Source organism: Panthera leo, chromosome D1 (assembly GCF_018350215.1).
Source record: "Panthera leo isolate Ple1 chromosome D1, P.leo_Ple1_pat1.1, whole genome shotgun sequence".
NCBI lineage: Eukaryota > Metazoa > Chordata > Mammalia > Carnivora > Felidae > Panthera > Panthera leo.
Window position 1 is genome coordinate 9,010,806 of NC_056688.1, and position 22,009 is coordinate 9,032,814.

Below are 22,009 nucleotides of genomic sequence, written 5' to 3' on the forward strand. Positions count from 1 at the left end.
TGTTCACAGCAGTTTTCTTCATAATAGCTCTAAACTGCAAACAACTCAAATGTCTACCAACACTAACTAAGGAAGCTAACTGTGGTATATCCATATGATGAAATATTGCTTGGCAATAAAAAGGAACAAACCTTTGATACATGTAACATAGATGAATCTCAAAAACATTCTGTTGAGCCAAAGGAGACAGGTACAAAAGAAATAAATAGGACAAAAGAAAGGTATTTCCACTTGATGAAAGACAGAACTATCCTGAGCTTTATGGACCTCACAATATAATTTCAAAACACATAAAGCAAGAAACGAATACAGTAACATGAAGAAATGTACATATCCACAGCTGAAGTGGGAAACACTACACAGCTCTTTTAGGGAGTGACAGAACAAGAGGACAAAATACTAGGAAGGGATTGATGATTTACATGGCTACATATTTTTCAACATACATGTAGTGCTTCAAAAACCTATGTTATCAAGTCATAAAGAAAATTTAGAAATCATATACCATACAACCATATTCTCTGGTATAGGCCATAAATTTAGCTATTAACATTAAAAATTATAGTCAAAAATAAAAACAAAACAAAGTTATATAAAATGCAGTATATAATATTTCAACTTCCTGCTTTATACTAGAAAATACCAAAGCTAAAAGGTAAAAAATACCCAGATGTTCATCAATTGATGAGCAAGTAAACAAAATGTCTCCAGCTATGCTTTTTTTTTTTATTTTTATTTTTTAACATTTATTTATTTTTGAGACAGAGAGAGACAGAGCATGAACGGGGGAGGGTCAGAGAGAGGGAGACACAGAATCTGAAACAGGCTCCAGGCTCTGAGCTGTCAGCACAGAGCCTGACGCGGGGCTTGAACTCACGGAGTGCGAGATCATGACCTGAGGTGAAGTCGGCCACCCAACCGACTGAGCCACCCAGGCGCCCCGATCTCCAGCTATGCTTCTAATGGAATACTATTTCACTATCAAAAGTAATGAAGTACCAACACAGTTACACTGTGAATGAGCCTGATGCTAACTGAAAGAAACCAGCCACAAAAGAGCACACAGTGCACGACTGCTTTTATATGAAATGGCCAGATGAGGCAAGCTATAAGAACAGAAAGAGGGAAGTGGCTGCTTAGAACTGGAGACAGGGGAAGATGGGACATGGGTGATGAAAAAGGACCGCTAGCTAATGGTTATAGGGTTTCTTGTAGGCAGGATGAAAATGCTTTAAGATCAAGGTAATAGCTGCACAATTCTGTGAATATATTAAAAACCACTGAATTATATATTCTAAGTGGGTGAATTATATGGTATAAACTGTGTCTCAATAAAGCTGTTTAAAGAAAAAAATGATGTCATCTGGCCCCCTTCCCAACAAATTACATGATCTGGAAAATGAGCGTTTTCATTTACAAATGGAACAGGTTTGTTTCCATCTTTTCACTTCTAGCTATAAGAATACATAAAAGGTACATGGGAGAAACATTCTAGAAAGTTAGTTTCATAAACTGAAGATGACTAGTGGTTATCTATCACTGCATAACAAACTACTCCGAAACACAGCATCTTAAAACAACAAACATTTATGATCTTGCACAGTTTCTATTGGTCAGGAAGCAGGGAGTAGCTTCGCTGGCTGGGTCTGGCTCAGAACTCTTATGAGGCTGCAGTTAAGCTAGGCCTGCAATCCCTGAAAACTTGACTGGGGTCAGAAAATCCGATTCTAAACTCACTCACGTGGTGGTGGTTAGAGGCTTCAGTTCTTCCCCTATATGCTGCTCCATGGGACCTCTCAGGACGTGGTTCCCTCTGACCCAACCCCAAGCAGGTGATAATAGAGACAGAGAGAGCATGAGTGCAATCAAGATAGAAGCTTGGCCCTTTATAATCTTAAAAGTGATACGCCATCATTTTTGCAATATTCTACTGAATACACAGATTGATTCTGATATAATGTGGGAAGGGATTAGACAAGAATGTGAATACCATGAGGTGGGAATCACTGGGGCCATTATGGAGGCTGGTGAGCAAAATAACATTATGACAATAAACAGACCAAAGATCCCACATAAGCAAACGTTTGACTTGTACAATGAAAGGGGACAGACGGGATACATATTCCTTTGCAGTATGACAGATACACCCTTGGAGATGGAAGAGTTGTGATAAAAAGGTTTGCAAGGAGCATTCATACCATTTTCCATTTTCCATGTGGTGGAGTTAGGATTAGCGTAAAGAAACAAAACTGTGGAGTCAGGGACTGACGGAGGAAGTACGTAAATGATCTGACTTAGTCAACCTCACTCTCTCCTCCTCCCTACCACTGACAGATGAACAGAGTCCAGGTTGCAGAAAGGCAAGGTGACTCTACCAGGGTCATATGCAGTGATAGAGCAGGGACTAGACTCCATTCTCTGTGTCTTAGTACACCAGGAGCTGTACAGCAAAGAACCAGTGGCAGTGAGTCTTAGTACAGATGGTATGTTACACAAGCGAGCATTAAATCAACATGCATCAAACAGCTCATCACTCCAGAATTGGTATTTCTTTGTGTGGTCTTTTGACGCCGGCTGCATTCCTTGATCAGGCAGTCGTGGACTCTTACCCTTCTTTCCACTCCAACTGAGAGTTGCCCTACTTAGCTGGGGGAAGGAAGGAATCACTCATTCAGCTCAGCTAATATTTAGAGTATCCGTTCCACACCCAGCACTGAACGTGTACATGCGAAGAGCAGCAAACATGGTCCCTTCACTCAAAAAGCAGTCAGGTGGAGAAAACAAGGCCTAAATGTGGACTACTAAGACAATTACACATCACATGACAGGGCGGCACAAGGATTTATGTATTTTAACAGTTTTATTTAGCAAGAAACTTCTATAATACTTACAGTGTGCCAGATACATTACAGTATTAACTCTCTGAATCTCCTATGAGGTTATCCTCATTTTATAGATGAGCAAAGTGAGGCCTTAAGAAGTTAAGGAACTTGTCAAAGTTCTCTCTCCTGGTAAGAAGCAGGGCCAGATTCTAAGGTAGGATGGCTGCGGGTCCACACTTTCGTAACCACGATACCATGAAGCTTCTCAATAATAGTGACAATCATTATTCTGCCTCCCTCATAAAATCTTTTCTCAGGGTTCTGAAGGAGAGTCAGTTCTGAAATTCTGAAGCTCCTCTGTGAAATCCTAGCTTTCAAGCTGTACAGGGGAAAGGGATGACCTAGCCCAGTACAATAAGGATGTCTCAGGACAGCCGGCTCACCCTGTGGAAGGGGTGAGGAAAGGCGAATAAACATTCACTAATGAGACAGTGCTTTCCTGGTGTCAATATGAAAGATAAAATTGAATCATAACTGCAATTAGCAAATTAGGCTATAGTTGGAATGAAGAAACTAAATGGATGCACTGTTTTGCAATTGCAAAACTAAATTGATTGACCCTGTCAAAGCCCACTAGAATGTGGACAGACTTAATATGATCTTCCAATGATTTTCTCCAGGAATCATGCCATAGGAAAACAGCACAATACACCAGGACCAGATGTATTTGATCATTTTTAAGGAACATGAAAAGCAGTTTGAAAAAAAAAAAAAAGTGATCTGTAGGTCTGGGAAGCCTTTTGCTTAACAAAGCAATGAATTCAATTTTGGTAAAAATTTGTCAACTTTGCCACTTTATAAAGCAATAGCTGTCTCTTTCCTTTACAGTTGAATTTTACAATTTTGGAAAATATTCCTCACAAGGAAACAGAGATCTTGCAGGCCACTGGCAATCTTCATGTATTAAATTTCTACTTTGTTCTTCTGATCATATACCTTGAATTATCTATGGGTCTCTCAATTAAAACCCAAGGATGTATTGTCCAAAACTGTAAGAACAGGCCTTATGTAGAGCCAACTGGCATATAATGCCAGGCAGCACAATGGACAGTATTTGGCACAGGCTTTTTTTCTAAGATAACATGTCTATATAACTTAGTATAATTTTGTAAAAGTATTAAAATTTTTTTCAAAATTCCTCTAAAATTCAAATTTTTATTTCAAAGTCTTGTACCAAGAAATTGTACCTAGGTGTAGAAGGTTTGCAGAATTCCAAAAGAAAATCTAGTAACTTCTCTTTCAAACTGACCTTTCCATCAAATTATATCAAAGTGCTACCACAACTATCTTAGGGTGTGCAGTATGAGAATGGCCTTCATAAGGTCATTCAATTTATTCCAGTTACTGTATCTGGAAAGTTCACATTAAACCATCACAGGTAGAGGTGGTTTTCATATTGTGAGAGTAGATTTGATCACAGTCCTCAGAAAACTACTCCAGAATATAAATATACTCCTTGCATGTGAAGGTATGATAAGTTATCATCTACTTTAGACTAGTGTTAAAATTATAATGCTAATATAACAGAGAAACAAGGAAATGGGATGACGAGAAATTTGTAGAACACAATGGGGATAGCCTAAGTAAGGCAACGTTGGCATGTGTGTGTGTGTGTGTGTGTGTGTGTGTGTGTGTGTGTGTGTGTAGTTATGCACGACAGGAGTGAATTAACCAAAAGGAAAGCCAGTTAGCAAACAGCTGCTTTCCCAGTTCTCCAATGCCCTCTGATATGGCTCTGTCACCCTAGCATCCTTATTCCAAACTAGCCAATTCTACCTGTGCCTTCCATTGACTCATAGCTTTGGCACATATGGATCTCCTAGAGACTCTTTGCCTTGAGGAACTGAGCAAACCAGGTAAATCTTCCCTGTTTCAGGGCCTTATTTTCCAGAATCATTCTAGGTGTACTTCAAACTTCTGCCTACAGAGATATCAAGAGTTGTCAGGGTCTAACAAGAATAAATCCAAAATGTTCTGAGCTAACCATGCTTCAGGCCAGACCTAGAAATATAACTGTCTTGCTAAAATGAATTTAGTATTAGAGTCTAGCTGGCTTTTATATGGCATCTTTCATCCTTTTTATTTCTAATCTGTTATGCTCCTCAAAGAGTCTTTCTGTGAGGATTATGTACTTCTATTTCTGTTGTTACTATTGCTACTACTACTAGTAACAATAATAATAGCCTTCATACATATAGCACTGACTATGTGTTAGCAATTACATTAAGAAATTTACATGTGGGGCGCCTGGGTGGCTTGGTCAGTTAAGTATCCGGCTTTGGCCCAGGTCATGATCTCACGGTTTGTGGGTTTGAAACCCACGTCGGACTCTGTGCTGACAGCTCAGAGTCTGAAGCCTGTTTCAGATTCTGTCTCTCTGTCTGTCTATCTCTCTCAAAAATAAAATAAATATTAAAAAATTAAAAACAAAGAAATTTACATGCAAAGACCTATTTAGTCTTCCTTACAACCTTATGAGATAGATTTTGTTATTATCTCTGATTTATAAACTTACCAAGATCACACAGCTAGTCAGGACCAGTATCGGGATTTAAAACTGCCAATTTGGCTCCAGAATCCATGCTTTTAGACACTTTTGTTTACGTAATGCAAAGAATATACCATGAAGACCAGGGGGACTGGGGTTCCAGTCCCGTCTCTAAAGCTATAATAAACTGTGTGACTTAGGGCAAGTCTTCGACTCAATTTCCACTATACGATAAGCCAGGCTCAATGATTTGCTCCTGGTTATACAATGCTTTGAAGATAAAGTTGATGCTTTTCATTAACAAACTTGAGTTTTCTGGATGAGTCAGGAGGTTTAAAGCTTGAAAAATGAAAAGTGTCTGAGGGAAGGAAAGAGGCAACTAATAATAACTAAGTCAATCTTCTGAGAATTTTCACATTCCATATTCCAAGCATGAGATTCAGATTTTACAGAGGAAAACATGGAGTCTCAGAGATTAGGTGATTATTCCAAGGTCACACAGAAAGTCAGGGTGGAGAGCCAAAGCCCAAGCACTTCCTGTCTCACCACCCACCGTGCGTGCCTGGCGTGGCCTCTCCTCTCAGCAGCACTGAGCTGACGCTTAAAGGTAACATATAAAGTACAGAGCACAAAGTCCTGCGAACCACACATAAATTAATTTGGAGGTGAGGAGATAGGTGAATATGAACTTAAAAGTGCTAACAGATTGTAACTTAAAACAAAAGTGGGTGGGTATATTTTTGTGTAACTTCTACAAGGTGGGTTGGGTACCTATCCAAACAAGTGAATTTCTGGAGGGAAAGTCTGGAAGACTTGAGTGTACCCAAGTAAAGGATGAAGAAATACCACAAGCTATTCATGTGGTATTTCCAGACCACATACATGAGTTCTTGAGGTATTCTGCTGCACGATATAACCTCCTAGCAATAACTCAGAATCATTTTGTCAAAAGGAACCTACCTTTCTCCTTAGCCAGAATTTCACAAATAATGCCAATAAACAAGGAAGGTCTCTTAGGTATTGGATACTGAAAGGAGGGCAGCAAAGTCAGAAACTACTATGCTTACTTACTAAATTCCTATTTTGGTTTGGAAATGGGAGTCACTTGTTCTTTCACCAATCATCCAACAATAATAAATGAACACCAGGTATGTACAAAGCATTATTTTATCAATCAAAGGCACGGACATTAAAGGGAACATGACATAAATGGTGATGCCAATGCAGTGGCATGAGTGCTTAGGATTACAAGAAACACAAGGAGCTCCGGAAGCATGAACGTTATTTATGATGGGTTAGAGGAGTGCCAGAAGGAGGTGACACCTGAGCCAGCGGTAGAGTAGAGTGAGTTTAGGAAAACTGGCTATAGTTCAGAATGATCAGATTTCAGAGCATGCATAAGGAGATCTGTTGATTTACTGAATTTCACAAATCATAATTATGTAGCTATAGAATTAGAAGGGTTTTATTGGATAATAAGTTCGACACTGTCATTTTACATTTAATGAAACTAAGCCCTCAAATTAGGTGCCTAGTGTCCTACCAAGGATGTCTACTGCATGAGGTGAGGTTGTCTTTAAACACAGAACTGAACAATGTAATGTTTGAGAATAAGAACAGGTAAATGCAGCCATGCTGGCAAACCACTAACCTCAGTGTGAAAGAGGTCTGTCACCTGCTATGCCACATAATAAAATAATTACTTAGAGAAATCACCTCCAGCTGATCTGAATGGTATCCACATACAAAAAAGAAAAGTTACAATCTATAAACCACCTCTCCTTCTGTACTGTATGTGCTGATCCACGAACTCTGGATATAAAACTGTTTAACACATAAATACAGTTAACTCACCAACTAACCTAAGTCTTCCCTCTCTTTTAAACCTAGCTCTTGTTCATTAAATTCAATAAAAATTGAGGTGCAACAGCTGTTAAGCGAAGGGATTCTTTTAAATCCCCTGTAGATGTTTGCTAAACTTTGGATAAAAACTTTATCATCATTAATTACTAAGCAACACCTTATCAGGAAGTCACAAGAAGAAACATCAAGGTTCTATCACAAAGCCAAAATCAAGTAAGGGTATAATTCAAGAAATATGCAATGTTATGATGATTGTATTTCATCCAAGAAATGTGAAATGCTAAAGTACTCTATTCTTTAACAAGTTAATTCCCATGATATTACGTGTAAAGAAATTGTAAAGATTCTTTTTAGGTACTAGAATTCTGTTGTACAAAGTTCTACTTGAAACAGGTGTGCTATCAGCTTGGACTTTAGAAGTTTTTCATGTTTTCTGGGTCTGATAGAAAAGCCAAATTCTTGAATTATGAAAATGAGTTATTTTTAACAATTTTGGAAAAAGAAATGATTCACTTTATAAAAAAATTCACTATAGGATTTCTTTAAAATAGCAAGTTCGTTAATAGTCTGATTCATGTAACTTTTCAAGAACATACATTATATATAGGTGGACAAAATTCAAAGGCTTTCTCAAATGGTTGGTATAACAGGATTTGGTCTCTAACTACAAAAAAACCCTGAAGACTTGAAAATGAAAAGAACTTATACAATTATGTTAAAGTGGGAATTTAAACAGTAAGGAAGCAAATAAACATTCTAATCACATTTGCATAGACAAGGGTTTAGAGGGACAAACAAGTGATTAATAGTGGTTACTCCTGAGGAGCCTGTAGGGACTTTGTTGTTTTATAATGTCCACATTGTTTGTTTTATAAGAAGTATGTATTGCAATTCTGTACTTTCTTAAAATTCAGTTTCAATATTCATTTTTTAAAAACATTCTTTTGGGGGGGAAAAAAAGCATTTTTTTTGTAGCTTGCCATAGTGGTTTTCCTTCAAGAGTGTATCAGAATCAGCCATGAAGAGTTTCTGACGATTATGCAGCTGCTTGGGTACCTCTGCAGAACATTAACTTAGAAAGCTCTGGAAACCACCAGACCAGATGACCTTTATGATTCCTTCCAATCTGGAGATTTCATTACCTACAAATACTCTGTACACATTCAACACCCAACAGCTTTCTTTTCATACACATTAACCGCCCAACACTGAACAGAGGACAAGCATTATTTCTATAAGATGGGAGAAGGCCCTCCTCCCCGGCTCTGTGCACTCACTTTACTGTCCTAGAGAAACTCATAGGAGACAAACTGAAGACTAAAACACGTACAGCTTCAACTCCAATAAACTTTTTTCCTGTGGCTATTTTAACACAAACCCATCATATTTCGCTATCTCAGGCATAAATCTGGGAACTGGCTCTAATGTAAGCACCAGTTATTGCAGAGGTGATGAGAAGACAGGAATGGGGAAGGGCATGGCTGTGTACTATCATTATTGGTTCTCTAACTAAAAACAGTCCCATAAAGGGGCGCCTGGGTGGCGCAGTCGGTTAAGCGTCCGACTTCAGCCAGGTCATGATCTCGCGGTCCGTGAGTTCGAGCCCCGCGTCAGGCTCTGGGCTGATGGCTCGGAGCCTGGAGCCTGTTTCCGATTCTGTGTCTCCCTCTCTCTCTGTCCCTCCCCCGTTCATGCTCTGTCTCTCTCTGTCCCAAAAATAAATAAAAAACGTTGAAAAAAAAAAATTTAAAAACAGTCCCATAAGGTGGGTAAGTGTTACCATTTTCTCTAGCCTGGCACTTCATCTCTGTCAGTTCTCAATCCTATTAGACCCAATTCCCCTTTGTTATATTAAATCTACACATATATATTCATTTTAGTTCCTCCTTTTCTATCCTGAAAAGAAATTCACAGATGTTTAATAGAATTTCAAAAAATATCATCAAAATACCCTAACAGCAACATAAAAGAAAATGAAATAAAAGTAATTAATAATAAATTATGTATTTCAATATGCGTATGTCCTGGCATGACTATACTAAAATACAATGAAGTAGTCATATGCTTACACTACTTACATTTAACATATTTAAATTTAACAGAAGCTGGATGATAAGAAACTATGACATACAACAAATATAGGAAAATGAAGTAAAGTCACGTGATTTTCTGAAATGGTTCCAAACATGGGGCGCCTGGGTGGCGCAGTCGGTTAAGCGTCCGACTTCAGCCAGGTCACGATCTCGCGGTCCGTGAGTTCGAGCCCCACGTCGGGCTCTGGGCTGATGGCTCGGAGCCTGGAGCCTGTTTCAGATTCTGTGTCTCCCTCTCTCTCTGCCCCTCCCCCGTTCATGCTCTGTCTCTCTCTGTCCCAAAAATAAATAAAAAACGTTGAAAAAAAATTAAAAAAAAAAAAAAAAAACAATATAAAGTACAACTATCTTTGATATGCAAGATCGTGGCATTTCTGGAAAATTTAGTGTTTATTAAAACAGATAAAAATATGTAAAAATATTTTGTATATAGAGTTAGGTTACAGGCATGGACAATCATATAAAGTTTTCTAGTCCCCTTCACAAGAATGCCATACATGTGATATTCAAGGCTATGTAGGAACCACACAATTCTTTTATATGTAGGATGCCCTGTGCATTACAGGATGTCTCCCATCTCTGGCCATGGTCCACTAAATCACTGAGACAAACTCAAATGCTCCACAAAATTCCAAAATGCCCCCTAGAAGTTAGTGCCACCCCAGTGAGAATCACTAGTATACATGAACTCAAATATCTACATGCATAATATTATAGGTTCTCACACTGGCCTAGGGGGTAAATGGGCCACTACTGACCCCTGATCTTGGGCTAAAGATTCTCTGATATAAGGGCTACTTGTAATTGAAAAGCCTAGGATACATCTATCGCAGAAGCTTCCAGTAAGAAATTATACCTAAAACTTTTTTTTATCTGTATTTTTAAAAGTAGATAATAAAGCTATTTTTACATGTAGAGTATATCCATATACACAGTTGTACTAATAATTCTGTCTCTTCTCTCTACTTTCCCTAAAAAAAATACTTTCTCCTAAGTTTTCTAGGTAGTCAGGGTCAAACTGAAAATATTACCATTCCCTTTTTTCCATACTAATGCAGAGATACATTAATGAAAATAATCCAAAAGTCATTTACAAATGGCACTGAAATGTATTATTTATTTGGAAGAAGAACATCTTCCTACTTAAGTTTTGATTAGGCATCTATTAAAAGTTATTTTCATTTCCTGATCAACCCAACGACTAAAGCGTGTGTCTTCTGGTGGCAGGCTGAGGAGTTGCCTGAGTCTGAGAACATGATGAGTCCTAAGAGAGAGACTGAAGTATTTTGAAATTTTCACTAACTGGGATTTGGTTATATAATTTCTTTTTGGCACTGAAAAAAATTCATGCCTCCATACAGATTTTATGTTAAATTAGCATATCATTCACAGAAATATCAGATATACCCTCACTTTAAGTAAAGGGGATGAGGACTTCACTTTATATAAAAGGATTCACAGATTAGAGGAAATCATCACAGGATTCTTTTGAACATAAAAACTCCTGGTTAAAATGCCATTTAAAGATTAACGAATAAGTTAATGATGCAATATTCATTCAATTTCTATACCTTATTAAAGACTTTCTTAAAATGTCTATTGAAACGGTATTTAGCCTCAGTAGGTGAAATGGCCCTTTCAACAGCTAATTAGCCTGTTTTTCCACTTCAAATTCTGTTGATTAATTCACTAATTAATTTAATAATGCACACAAGAAATCAGCATTCCGTTTTTTATAATCTCAACTTGGGTTATCTTTCTTCATACCTAAAATTGGTAAAAATTTACCTTATGCCCATGCACAAGCATCACCTTATTATAAAAAAAATAAGCTAAAGTTCATGTGTTACCAAAGATATATGGTGATTAAAATAACTCATCTTTTAGTATTCTGATCGCTAATTGTTTCTATAAACTTTACCAATACACAGAGGCCTGCACATTTGTGTACTCTGTGCTGTGAGATTCTTGCATCTGATCACAGACCACCTCTAAAAGGCTTTATGATTCACATAAAATACAGACCTTCTTAAATAATATCAGAACAGAAGTCATATTTTCTATTATTAAACAGAGAATTCTGGTGCTGATAAAAAACAAAAAAACCCATACATTAAAAAAAAAAAGATAAACGTAGCACTTGCCAAATGTGTACTACAGAGCTATTTACTTACTTGGTACTGGGCCTTTTTTGTAGGGCTTTATCCAGGATAAGAGATGGCGCACTCCTCCTCCTTTCTGCTAGTGTTTTCATTTTCTGTTGAGAAAAAAAAAAATCAAAATGAAGACCGCGTGACGTCTAAAGCAAGTAAATGCCAACTTTCAAACCAATCCAGCAAATTTTGTATTGCCGATCCTTGCCTCTCCAAGAGTTTGCAGTCTCATTACAGAGATAAAATAATCACATCTAAACTAGAAGAGTACGTGTCAAGAAGTGGAACAGGCAGTAAATATTTTTTATGAATAGACAATAAGGAGGTTAAATGTTGATCAGAGTATTTGATCATAACCGTTATCATCAATTGCAGCTAACAGATAATATTACTTATTATGTACCCGGCCCTGTGCTAAAAGCAGGACTGGATTATCTCATTTATACCCCTAAATGTCATCTGAGTAGGGAGGTTCCACTATCTCTATTTCATAGGCAGGGTAGGCCCCAAACTGGGCTTCAAGGGGAATCAGGATTTGAAAAGGTCAAGTAAAGGGAGGAAAAAAAAAAATTAAAGCAAAAGAGACTAGATTCTTACACATCTCATAGACCTTTAAATTTAAATATTTACACATCTGGGAATCCCTTCTTCCACACAGATTTTTTTTTGCTGGAACTTAAAAAAAAAAACCAAAAGAACACTTTTTTCTTTTCTAAGTGGTATATAAACATAGGATTAACTGGATAATTCAAGTACTCTGTTTCAAGGACCTAAAATTTACGGTAAATGGGGATTTATTCAACTGGGATTATTCAGATAAGTACCCTCTAAATTCAGTCTTTTATATTTAACAAGTCTAGATAGAGTCAGAGGGCGTGCTGCCAGATACGGATGAGTAAAATCACCAACAGAGTCATAACGAGCCATAAGCAAGGCACAGGCTGTGGACACTCTTCTGTTCCCCGCCCCGTCCTGGCCAGAGGGCTCACCGACTGCTGGAGGACCCAGGCCAGCCATCCTGGGAACTGGGTATGCTCCAATAGGAACCATAGAAAATGTAACTGGCTCAGTGGCAGTACCTCATTACATTATTCATAAAGGAACTACTTCTTAGCTAGTAAAATAAAACCTAGATCCTAGCCTAGGAACACAGGAAGAATAATCCAGTGAGAAGGGGATACAATTCTTATCCCCCAAATTCACCATGTCCCAGGATCTCTCCCCAGTTACTGTTGTCACGAGTGTCATGCCTCAGTGTTGCCGATCCCCCCCCCCCCCATTAATCTTTTGGTTCACATGTGGAAACTCTATGCCGAATCCTCCTTAATATGGCTCAGATAGCAACTGAAATAATAAACCATGAATAAAGGTAAAGGACAGGAAACAAATGGGTAAGAAATATAGAATACCATTCTCCTCAATCAGAAGTTACTAACCATGAATGGGTTTCAGGGAGGGTTAAACTGTTTAATTTTCTTTTTTACACAGTATGTATATAGTGCCTTCCTTCTGGAGAGAAAGCCCACGATTTTCATTAGGTTCCCAGAAAAGTCTGTGATTCTGATAACCTACTTTCTATCTTAAGCTGTAAGCCCCATCCCACTGTTTCCATTACTCACATCTCTTGGGAACCTAACTCTCCTGAATCCACCATTCCGAGGCCAGTGTGACCGCAGAGGTGGCAGGAAGAAGGAAAATCTGGGAGACAAGTATTTGTGCCACAAGGTCCAGTGGCCTGTCCTGATGTGAAGAGTCTCAATAGTAAAAGACTGGTTGATTTTACTAAGAAAGGTAGCAATCTGTTCACATGCAGATTTTCCACAGGATTCTGTTTCACCTTTAGGTCTGGGCTAGATTCATACTCCCAATCTTCCTGACTCCCTTTATTCAGTATCTATTTACCATGCTTCGAACTTTGAAATGTGCCCAATCCTTTAAGTTTTACCTGTGCTCCTCCTTATCCTCCGTTTTGACCTTAGGGTCTGCCTAGTCTACCTCAGTGGGAACCACATTCCTGTATTTATCTCAGCAGACTTACTTCTGAGGCCCCTAACCCTCTGACACCACTGTCCCCAGATCCAAGCTCCTAACAAAATCTTCATTAATAAACGATTTCTCATTCTGAGCTCCTTGCCTTTCAGGTTTACAAAGAATTTAGAAAGGATTCAAAAGATAGCCATAAATATGATTTAAAATGTGGGGGGAAGAAGAATCTGTGAGAAAGGCTAAAATGACCTGAAATTCATTTGTAAACAGTAATAATCTCCAAATTAATGCAGTCATAATACAGAGGATAGAAAGCATCATCCAAGGAAGATAAAGCAAAAAGAAATCCAGTTTGGTCTTGGGTAGTGGTTCTTTGAGGAATTTACGAAAGCTGTGAATTAAGTTCTGCACACAATTTTTCAAGGGGTTCAGCAACCCACATAAAATGGATTCCTTGGGGATTCATGGACCCCAAATTTAAAACCTTCTGACATAAGGAAATCTTCCTGAGAGTGATGGCTGCTAAACATGAGAACGAATAGTCAAAGAAGGGTGACAAATTTTCTTCCGTGCTTTTAAAATAGGAGTTTTTCATGGAGACTTAATGTAGAGGACCATTCATACACACACTAATTATACTGTGTTTTCTTAGTCATAAAATTGTCAGATGTATGAGGAGTCCAATGCAGAGTGTGTCCACCTCATCTAGTGGATTCACATGCACAGAGTGTGATCAAACCACGGGAAAAATATTATTTTTGAGATCCAATTGTTTGTAGTGAGACTCACTCTACCGCTATTGAGAAATGCAACATCCAAGGCAATTCAGTCACTCCTCTGGGCATTTCATTTCCCAATCCAGAAAATCAGAAAATCTGGACTACATAGGTTCTTAGGTCCCTTCTATTTTTGACATTCTCATGTTAAGTGTCCACCAAAGATTTACCTTCGATATGCATGGAAATAAACATCACATTTGCCAATTTAAGATTCACAGGATTCATTCCTATTGTAAGTAATTAAAAATCTTAAGAATGGCCAATATGAGCTTAATAGATAGATTTAGGTATCAATTAGTTAAAAATACACAGATCTCTTTCTTTGGCTCAAAAGTGTAGCAAAACAAAGGGCCAATGGTGACTTCAAAACAAATTCACTTATCTATCAGAGACTCTGTTCTCAGGCAATAAAGACTTGGATTTTCTTTTTGTTTGTAACAACTGCGTGAAAGACAATGCATGGAAATAGAATGAGACTACTGACTCCTTTACAAATAGATTACAGTGCAAACTTGTCAGGACAGGTTGAGGCTATACTTACCCAACATCAACAAATTTCAGTTGTTCAATGACAGGAAAAACTATGATTCTTTGCCTCACAGAAAACAGGGTAGGTTTAAGACAGTGCTTTTTGTTGTTAGCTTAAAAATCACAATTTACAGCATGATTTTTCAGAATGCCCACGTGCTTGATGTTCCTATCATTATGATGACCTCATAAATACTGGATGTCATTCTGAAAGTGAGTATTGTAAAAAGGTAATCTTTTGGGGCGCCTGGGTGGCTCAGTCGGTTAAGCATCCGACTTTGGCTCAGGTCATGATCTCACAGCCTGTGAGTTCAGGCCCCGCATCAGGCTTTGTGCCGACAGCTCGGAGCCTGGAGCCTGCTTCAGATTCTATGTCTCCCTCTCTCTGACCCTCCTCCATTCATGCTCTTTCTCTGTCTCAAAAATAAATAAACATTAAAAAATAAACAAATAAAAATAAAAAGGTAATCTTTTTAAAATATAAAATACATATTAGGTTAAAAAATAAACTGCATTAATCTTTTGGGAATGATTTTCTTGATAGTGTACCATTTACCTAGTATTCAAGAGCCCAAAAAACTAAACAAGAATTTTGTATGAGCTAAAAAACAAACAAACATGAAGTAGCATTTATTTACCCCTCCACCTCTAATTGGGAAAGATAAAGAGGACCTTGTGAGAAATTGTAAAAGGGAAGAAATGCAATTAAATTTTAAAAATGGCTCTTTTTACTAACAGCAATTAGGGAAATATAACACGAACACAAGAAAGTAATTAGATCTTTGGTTTCCTAAGCTGTCTCCTCTGCAGTTATATTTAGTAAAAAAGGGAAAAATCCATTCTGCCAAAAGTGAAATAGAGATCATAATTGAAAATAAGAACCAAATGCCTGCAATTCATTTTTTTGGTATTTCAATAATGCACAACATTAACAGCTAATCTACAAGTTGCTTTCCATCTCAGTTGGATTCACTGTGTGTTCAATTCTCTGTGTTCCTATCTTGCTTCACATATTGCACCTCAGTTATGGCATCTCGTGTTATACTATTTATCTCTCTGCCACTTTCTAGAGGGTAGGGATTATAACCTCTTCCCAACTTTTTCCTGTCCTTCAACAATTATTTACTGAAATTCTGCTCTGTGGTAGGTCTATCTCTGCATTCCCCAAGCCTATTACAAAGCCTGGCACAAAGTATGCACTCAATAAATGAAAGCTTTATATGAATTTTAAAACCTACTATTCTCCATACCTATATCGCTATCCCTAAATACACACTCGCAGAAAAACAAATAAACCTTTAAGGGGCTCTGCTGGAATGCTATCATCAAGCAAATGTAAGCATTTGCTGTGAGCTGTATAGTTATGAGCCATCCTTATACAACACAAACTACATCTTTTGACATAGTGTTGTTGACGTACCTCTTTGAGCTACATGGTAAACATCTGCTGATTAAAGTTATTTACCTGCCAACAAAAGGTACAAAGACACCTGGCTATGCACATGCAAAAGAATTAAGTTGGATCTTACCTCATACCATATATAAAATTAACTCAAAATGGATCAAAGATCTAAAAGAGCTGAAATTGTAAAAAATTTTAGAAGGACACATGGGCAGAAATATTTGTGACTATGGATTGGGCAGTGGTTTCTTAGATATGACACCGAAAGCACAAACACCAAAAGAAAAAGAACAGATAACTTGGACACTGTCAAGATTAAAAATTTCTGTGCTTCAAAGGTCACTGTTAAGGAAGTGAAAAGAAAACCCACAGAATGGAAGAAAATTTGACAAAGGATTTGTATATAAAGAATTGTTACTGAATTGCCACAATTCAATAAAGATAAATACTCCAATTTTAAAATGGGCAAACAATATGAATGGGCAGTTCTCCAAAGAAGATACACAAATGGCCTATAAGTATATGAGAAGATGCTCAACATCATAAGCCATCAGGAAAATGCAAATCAAAACTATGAACTATCATTTTATACTCATTAGGATGGCTGTAATAAAAGACATAAGAAGTGCTACTGAAGATGTGGATAAATTGAACTCTCATAAAATGCTGGTGGGAATGTAAAATGGTGCCGTCACTTTGGAAAATAGTTCAGAGGTTCTGCAAATGGCTAAACACAGAGTTACCATATGATCCTGCTATTCCTCCAGGTACATACTCAAGAAAAATGAAAACAAATCCACACAAAACGTGCACGTGAATCTTCACAGCAGCATCATTTATAACGGTTAAAAAGTGGAAACAACCCCAGTGTCCATCAACTGATGAATGAATAAACACGATGTGGTATATCCATATAATGGAATATTACTTGGCAATAAAAGATGTACTGACATGTGTAACAACATGAATGAATCCTAAAAACATTATGCTAATTAAAAGTCAGGTCCCAAAGGACCACGTATCGTATGACCCTATTTATATGAAAAATCCAGAATAAACAAATCTACATACTTAAAGTAGATTAGTGGTTGCCCAGAGTTTGGGGACATGAGGTGACTGGGATGTGATGATGAAGGGGCGTGGTGTTCCTTTTTGGGGTAATGAAAATGTCCTGAAACTGACTGTAACAATGGATTCACAATTTTTGCAATAGACTAAAAGCCACTGAATCATATACTTTAAATGAGTGAACTGTATGGTATGTGAATTATAGCTCAATAAAACTATGAAAAAGAAAAAAAAAAGAGCTAAATACCAAACTACTAAAACACTGGGTTCCATCCCAGCAAACTGGTTCACAACCAAGAGCCATAATTTTCTTTATTTGTATAAGAATCATCCGTAGTAGCATATAAGAAAATGAAAATTGTTTGCATTTTGTACTAACTGTTTGAGTGGCTCTCCATTTGAATTCCTCAGAGATCTGAGGAGTATGCCCACCTGTCTACTGGGGTTTGCCACTGGCCCTCCCCCCCTCCTCTCCCCTCCCCTCCATGGTGCCCTAGCCTTACTCACTATTTTCATGCAGTAAAATTTCAGTAGCAGTATCTGAAGTCAGCGACTTAACACTGCCTGCATGAGAGTTCAAGGTGGTAATACAAGCATGTCTATGTAGGAAAATGAAATTGTAAACAGGTAACTGAAGAAAAAAAGTTCTGTTCTTTTATTTTCAACAACTCAGAAAACACTGTTTACATAAAAACCTGCATGTAGTCCCTCACTTGAAGTTTAACTTCATATCAACCAAGAGATACCGTATGAGTTTTGGACCTCTAAATCACTCCGAATCTGGTCATCCTTAGTTCTCACAGAGATTACAGGAAAAGAATGCCTTTCAAAAGAAAGGAGCAGGATGAAAGATTTAAGTCAGATAAACTGCAAGTTTTCATACTTTCTTCTGTGACAGTCACTTTTATAACGAAAAAATCCAAGCATTTCCACTGAATTTAAGTCAAATGTGAAGTCGCTTTCAAACATTTAAAATGACCATAGCATCAAAACAAGGGCTTTGAGGAAAGCTTTTAAAGAATTTAAGTTTCAAGGCTAGAAAAAAAAATCAAGTTTACAAATTAGCTTATTCGAATTTGACAAAGCTAATCCTTTTGTGAATGGTCTGTACAATTTTGCAAGCAATAAACAGTTTCTTTCTGGTCTTCCCAACACACAGGCAGCTTTTAATTTGTGGAGACGTACCTCAAAGACACTGGCTCTGCAAGGAAACAAGAACATTAATTTTAACCTTCTGCCTTGCTTCTAGGTCCTAGTATTACAACCATGTTTTGACTGCTGGGTGAGCTGAAGCTTCTCGCTACTGGCAGTTTGGTCTCTGATGTGAATGACCTTCTATTTACTCATAATCATCCTACCCAGAACCAATGTGAGCATTTGATTAAAACAAATGTCATCACGGTAGACTGTTGTACAAGAACAGAAGCTCTTTTCAGAGATTAAGTAATGTTTTTACTTTTGGCTATATTTCTTCTTTCTAGGAGACAACCACTTTGAAATAAAACAATAAACATGAGAATCTATGTAATGTAGAAGAATGGGCTCTGAGTTAGGAGGCACTGGACGTAAATTCTGCACCCTGTTTCTAGCACTTAACCTCTGAGTCTTCTCTGTAAGATGACATAACTGTCCCACCTACCACAAAGAACAGAATAAGATTCTATGTGCGAGACCTCTGATTGGAAAGCACTGTGATGTGACACTGTAACATATAGAGGAGTGCTTTAGAGTGCATACGTACTCTACATACATAAATATGAGGACGGTAGGACTCCCCTTACACGTTATTCTTTGTTCCTCTGCCTCCACCGGACCCATAGGGCTTCTGGAGTATCAGTGAGGGCCCTGAAGTTGGCTGGACATTCTTTTGTGGCAAAGTCACCAGTTTCAACCTCTGGTCCGACGCATTCCTTTTCGGGAGCATCCCGGAGTAGACAGGGTCAAACACCAATGCCCTCTCCCTCATAACCCCTTACAAGGCAGGGCTTCACTACATCTTTTCCATACATCATACACATCATGGCCCATACAATGTGATATTATTTACACATCCATGGCACACTGTGGTAAACAAAGAGGTTCTGCGGATGCCCTGGTACCCATCTACCTGCCCAAAGGCTAAGGGGCTGAGGGTATCTCACACAGCTCTAATGGTTGGCTCTACCATTACAGCCTCCTCTGACTTTTCTCATGCACAGGGGAAGAGTATAGTAATCAAGTCCAAAAACCATCATAGTAAAAACAAAACAAAACAAAAAAACCAAGAATGTATAAAATGAGAATAGGAAACAGGCCCAGGTCTATCTAGATTCAGACAGAGAATAACCAGGTAATGACTATTGCCAAAGCTGAGGTTCAAGAAGACGAATGCAGGGGTGGAAGAGAAAATACAGACACTCTCCTAGGTGTAAATTAGGACCCAGGTAAACAAGGAAGGCAAAAGGCCACAGAGCAGCTGGGTTTTCCAGATCTCTGAAATGTGAGCTGAAGTGGGCACACATATGTTCCATTTTCAGAGTCCCTACACAAGTGACCAAACATCCAGAAATAGGTGTTACCTTTCAGTTGTGCCATGTGACAGCTGTCCGTCAAAATTAGGTCAAGGCTGCCCAGCACAGCGCTGACATACAGCGCTGACAGGCCTATTTCTGCTGCTGGTCGGATGTTTCTAATCTAAACTTGTCCTAGATAAGGAAAATCAGACTGAAACAAAATTATAAAATAAACTGGGCCGTGTTGCCTGCAAGCCCCATTATTGGTGGCTGACAGGGGGCAGCTTCCTCTGCTCCCTTTCCAGCTCCCACGCTGTAGCCAAGTCTTCATAAGTAAACAAAGGCTGAACCCCACCCCCATCCAAGGTTGCTTCAGAAAAACCGCTGCAGTTGCTACTACCGAACTGAGCATTCACCCCGCAGGCTTTCTGCACACACCGGCATCTGCAGAGTCCCTGTGATCTAGAACACTTGAGATACCAACAGGAAGAGCGGGAGAGCAGACGTTCCTCTCAACAAAAGTTTATCTTAGAGGCAGGATGTTCAGGATACTATAACAAAATAACATAGACCTGGTGGACTGAACAACAGACACCGATTTCTCATAGTTTTGGAAGCTGGGAAGTCCAAGGTCAAGGTACCAGCAGATTCAGTTCTTGGTGAAGACCCTCTCTCTCTCATTTGTAGAAGGCTGTCTTCTAGCTGTCACCTCATATGGGGAGACAGAGAAACACACAGAGAGAGCAAGCTCTCTGGTCTCAGTAGGGCACTAATCCCATCATGAGGGTTCTGCCCTCGTGACCTCATCTAACCTAATTATCTCCCAAAGGCCCTGGCGTCTAATCCTGGGGGTTAGCCTTCAACATGAATTTGGAGAAAGGGCACAAACATTCACCCTGTAGCAGAGGTTTTTGCTAAATGCTCTGGAGACATGAGAGGTATGAGTCATGAAACTGCAACAGATCACAGTAATGTGATGCACATACATTTCTTCAAAGCACTATGTACACGAGTGTGTGTATACATGCACATACATAACCCTGATGCTATATACCCACTTATTTTTGTGACACTGCAGTTTATAACACGTTAGTGGCAATTTAAATTGAAATCTAGTACATTTTCAGCTACGGATAACTTCCAGGAAGGCAAGCTGTATAATCACATATTTTTGTTATGTTGTTACGTGGTCCTTTAAGGCAGAAGATATCTTTACTTTGCGAAGCACAGCCACCAAGTCCTGGAGGCAAGATAAGAACTATGAAGGAATTCAGACACCTCGGTTACTCAAGTCCCATTTTCTGCAGGCGCCATCAGCCGTCTCACCTCTCCTGGTCCACGGAACATGTTCCACCTTCTGTCCACACACATTCCACCAAACCACACCCGGGACAAAACGGACAGTGAGAAACTGCTTCACAACAATCTTCACTTCACTACTGAAAGCAACAACTGCACTATTTAGGTATCTGTGACTTGTCAATACTCAAGTCCATTAAGTTGCAACTCTCCAGATTGACTATTTTACTTTAAATTGGTAATTACTTTTTATATCAATGTGTAAAAATAAGATTGTCCTAAATTTTATTCCATAAAAACATAATTTATTCTGTCCTAACTACGAATGTTAGATTCAGAAAAAAAATAATTTTTCTTTTGCCATGTCAAATTGCAATATTGTGCTCACATTTTAAATAAAAACAACTATAGAAGCATAGTTATAGGAAGCGTATGAAATGGAATAACCAGGAAGCATATGGAATGTCTTCCTATACTCAAGATTCAGGACATAAGGGGCTCCTGGGTGGCTCAGTAGGCTCAGAGTCTCACTCTTGATTTTGACCCATTGGATTTGATCATGATCCCACAGTCTGTGGGATGGCGCCCGGCATCGGGCTCTGTGCTGATAGCGTGGAGCCTGGTTGGGATTCTCTCTCTCCCTTACTCATACACATGCTCTCTCTCTCCTCTCACTATGCCCCTTCCCTACTAACATGTGCTCCCTCTCTCTCAAAGTTAAATAAACATTTAAAAAACGATTCAGGATATAAAATGTTTTCTGAATTGAGAGAGTTTCAACTGGGTTTCCCAAACATGTTACTGTCCATAGTGGAATCATCTGAGGCACAGAATTCATTGCACCCACACATAACTTGGAACTGCAGTTCTAGAAGTTTGGGGAATATGCCAAGCTTTCCAACAGTGAGCAAGACTGATAGATCAGTGTGGCAAATAGGCCTGGCTGAGGAACTCCGGAAGTACAACAAGTGCCTTA

At 38.5% G+C, this 22,009-nt stretch overlaps 1 protein-coding gene across 6 annotated transcripts in view; it reads right to left on the bottom strand.

Annotated features, from left to right (window-relative positions):
- ARHGAP20 (Rho GTPase activating protein 20) overlaps nucleotides 1-22,009 on the bottom strand; it is a 127,750-nt gene that overhangs the window by 97,070 nt on the left and 8,671 nt on the right. For 4 of the 6 annotated variants that reach the window (XM_042904016.1, XM_042904018.1, XM_042904020.1 and 1 more), the window contains exon 2: nucleotides 11,501-11,583. In XM_042904016.1, coding sequence (XP_042759950.1) covers nucleotides 11,501-11,583 — 83 coding nt within the window. Of the gene's footprint in view, nucleotides 1-11,500; nucleotides 11,584-14,785; nucleotides 14,924-18,427; nucleotides 18,447-22,009 lie in introns of those variants that run through there. The other 2 variants (XM_042904017.1, XM_042904019.1) reach the window with 2 other exon arrangements.